Genomic DNA, 3,587 nt, shown 5'->3' with positions numbered 1-3,587 from the left:
AAAAAGTTGGTATTAGGGTTCACTTTGAGAAAAAAAACCCAACATATTCCTAATATCTTCATGGGTAGATTTGTACTAGAAATCAAGGAAAGGTGAGACAACCTTTTGTAGGTAGGGAAAAATGTAATATGTTTGACTCAAGGGATAAAATAGGGTGACCAAGAGCAAAGGGACATAACACAAGACACACATTTCCATGTACCCATGGTTAGAACAACATCCCAATCAATAGTAGAGTAAAAGGAAAAAATGAAGAATCCACATGTTACCTCAGACTACTAGGTGTCACTGCTCTAAAATCAAGGACTATAGTGTAATAAGTGAGGGCCATAACATGCTTGAACTTACAAAAAAGTCCACGCATTTCAAAGTATGAGATGTTGTCCAACACCTTTTTCCATTTAGAAACACCAAAAATACATTTGTAGCCACAACTCAAGAGCCCTTTTAGGCTTTGTGAAGTAAACAAAACAAAAATGTTTTCTTAAGAGGAGAGTTAAACGAGGCTTTACTGATGACATGAATGTGAGTGACAATAGGTAAAGTTTTTATAGTTCAGGAAAAAGAGTTTGTATAGTATATTATGACCAATAGGTTATAGATCATTGAGTTGTTAATCCTTGTAGCCTTGGGTAGAGGCAATGATTTGAAAATGGAGAGCTAGTGTTTATAGTGAAAACTAGTTTTTGAAGAGATAGATGTTAGCTTTGAAGCTATGAGACCTCTTTGTTATTTATGGTAATATTTTTACTTCTAAGAAATATTTGTAAATACTTTTAGATCTTATGAAGCATGGGATATGATTTCATTAAAAAAGAAAGAGTTCATCCTGTGTTCACAAATTTATTATAAAATAGATAATCTTACTTTTATTCTCAAATTTCATTTCACACAGATATCTAAAGAATAAACTATATTCTTTATCTAGATTTTGAAAAATAATTTCCATTCCTATATGTAACATAATTTTTTTAATAGAATAGTTAAAAATTATAAATAAAATTCCAAATCAACACTTGAGAAAACATCTTTGTTGAAATTTGCCAACACAACGCTTTCATGCCAGCGCAGTCAACATAAATATTTTGAACATAAAGGCCACCTTTGTCTTTGCGAGTTGTGAACCAACTTATCACGTCACTCCATCGCTCCAAGTTCACATCACTGAATATCTTTTTAACTTTAACATCAATTAAAACCAGTACCAACTCACGTTTTACCTTTGGAAATCGTAGTTTGCCGTTGCTATGACTTGTGCCGCTGAGATTTCACCATCGAGTCTTAAATGAATTACATACACTTATAAACAGATATCACAAAGATCTTTTAAATCCGTCCATCATTTGTCATAACACATTTCCTTTTTCCTCGCTCTCTACTTGATAGAGATCTTATAAAGCAAGGAAACCCATTTTTACAAAACTCTATCATGTTCAAGCTGTCATGTGCTCCATTCTGCCCATGGGTTCATCATCGTAATCACGCCCCCCCGAGGGGGCATTGTTTTCACAGTACATTAAATACACCAACACTTCAATTACTGCAAATATAGTGGCCACCGCATTGGGTATCTACAAACAAAACCATTCTAATTATCAGCCTTCATGTAAATTTTATATCTAATCAAAACCATAGAATGTTTAGAGGACTTACCATAGTAGCCTTAGCATCTTTATGAAGGACACTAAAAGCCAGCCATACTGCAGCGTTTAGAAGACTGAAGAAAGAAACAAGAAATGACATGCTACTCACATCATTGGTAGTTATTACTTGCTTCTGCAACATGTTGCAAATCACAGACACAAGGTGTAAAAAAAAAATCACTATCCAATTGATGACAATTTTAGTACTACAACAATCTTATATCTAAGATAGCTGATTCATATATTTGATTAGATTACTTTTTATTTATAAGATAAATTGGCAAGGGCTGTGATCCTTATAGATCATAGCAAAACAAAATAAAAGACTATCATAATCATTCTAACTTATTTTATTGAATTATTTCTTTTAAAATCAAACTCATCTTCCATCCCATTTACAATTGAATTAAAAAAGATCTTACCACAACAGATAAAGGGGCCGCATGCATAACTATGTTGAGAACTCCACAAGCCCATCCAACAACTGTAACTCTATTATCTTTAGGAACAAGGAAAATTGCACTTGCAATAATTGTGCCCATTATCATCAACGATGCAACTTTGAACAGAATAATACGAGCCTGGATAATCACAAGACGAACAATGTGATTATTTAGTCAAACATTATTTATTATCAGCTTAGCAATATATATTATAAAATAATTTAATTAAGAGTGTTTTTTAATTAGATTGTATGATTTTTCGATCTTATAATTTAAATCATTTTCATATTAAGCATTATGAATTTGAAACTTTCATTTTTCTACAATAGTTTGCTTCTGAGATCAGTACATGTGGAAGTTTTGAATTTCTAACAATTAGATTTCACTTTCTAGACCCATCATCAAAGTTCTATGTTAAAGCTTACAAATTCTTATCTTAATTGTTACTACTTCTAAAACGAGTGTTTATTCTCCATTGTTATGATATTTTTCTTAATGAAAATGAAAATCTATGTAATGGATAGATCTTTCTACAAAATTGATCAATCATTGGAACACTCAAGCTTTTCAGTTTGGAACTTTCAAAACTCTAAATGGGCAAATCCCATAAGAAAACCCTGAGCAAAGTATACATTATAAAAACATATTTATTTAACACTGAAATACCTTTTCTTTCTGAGGAGCATGAAGGTAATGAATTGTGAGGTAACCAGTGTGCAGAAGAGCTCCAACACCATTGACATAGGTGATGAGGAATTTATTATTCTGGTCTAAATGGGCACCATAGAACGTCCAGATTGCACAGTTCAATGTTGTGCAAATGTAAGTAAAAGCTGAATAGGATCCTGTGTCTTTATTATTTATAATGGCCTTTACTATTGGACTGGATACACGGACATTCACCCAAATAAGAAAAAACAAGAAATTGATCAATTTTTTCAGCAGCACTTCATGAAATTAGTTTTCATGCAAAGCCCAAATCTTTGAAAAACAAAACAAAGCAAAGCAATCTTACAAGGGTGAGAGAAACAAGGTGAGGCGAAGTATGTTTCCTGCAGCAACCCAGGAAGAAGATTTGGCTTCTAGTATAGATGTGAATCGATGCATGTTTAATCAACTAAATTTGATTTAGATTTTTTCTTGCTTACACTCTACATGATATCAAATTTTTCCCATTAGGAAGAAAACGAAATATGCTTTCAATCAGAAGAAAATTAAACTATTTAAGCCTTAAGCAAAGCCCAATAGTTTTGGCTTCCTTCGTAAACACGTACTTCATATTACTAACTACAACATTATTTTTATACATTAAAATTTGGTTGATTTGTTGAACTACATTGACTATATTCTAGTCTGAAACTACATCCTTGAGTAGATAATCTTCTGATCGTATTGGCCTTCACCTACTCATTTTTTCTTATTAGATGGTTTAGTTTTCCTCATTTAGATGGTTTTATTTGTTCAGCTGTAGCAACCACTTTTTCAAACTTTCCATTGAATA

General features: G+C 32.2%; 1 protein-coding gene across 1 annotated transcript; it reads right to left on the bottom strand.

Annotated features, from left to right (window-relative positions):
• Window positions 1–842: 842 nt before the first annotated feature.
• On the bottom strand, window positions 843–3,319 carry LOC149534384 (bidirectional sugar transporter SWEET5-like). The gene is made up of 5 exons (XM_089806920.1): window positions 3,102–3,319; window positions 2,753–2,969; window positions 2,066–2,224; window positions 1,654–1,776; window positions 843–1,571 (listed from the first exon to the last, which is right to left on the bottom strand). The coding sequence occupies exons 1-5, from the start codon at window positions 3,191–3,193 to the stop codon at window positions 1,434–1,436; spliced, it is 729 nt and encodes a 242-aa protein (XP_089663046.1). The 5' UTR covers window positions 3,194–3,319; the 3' UTR covers window positions 843–1,433.
• Between the last annotated feature and the right edge of the window lie 268 nt (window positions 3,320–3,587).

Source organism: Cupressus sempervirens, chromosome 10, assembly GCF_028749045.1.
Source record: "Cupressus sempervirens isolate cs-2001-9-10 chromosome 10, ASM2874904v1, whole genome shotgun sequence".
NCBI classification, from domain to species: domain Eukaryota; kingdom Viridiplantae; phylum Streptophyta; class Pinopsida; order Cupressales; family Cupressaceae; genus Cupressus; species Cupressus sempervirens.
This window is presented reverse-complemented; position numbering and strand designations above follow the sequence as displayed.

Bases quoted from the DNA above. Each gene is read 5' to 3' on its own strand.
- LOC149534384 (XM_089806920.1), bottom strand. From the start codon at position 3,193: ATGCATCGATTCACATCTATACTAGAAGCCAAATCTTCTTCCTGGGTT. The intron at 2,225-2,752 runs GTATTTCAGTGT...GTGATTATCCAG, and splicing joins ATGCTCCTCAGAAAGAAAAG to GCTCGTATTATTCTGTTCAA. The intron at 1,572-1,653 runs GTAAGTCCTCTA...TTTTGTTTGTAG, and splicing joins AAGATGCTAAGGCTACTATG to ATACCCAATGCGGTGGCCAC.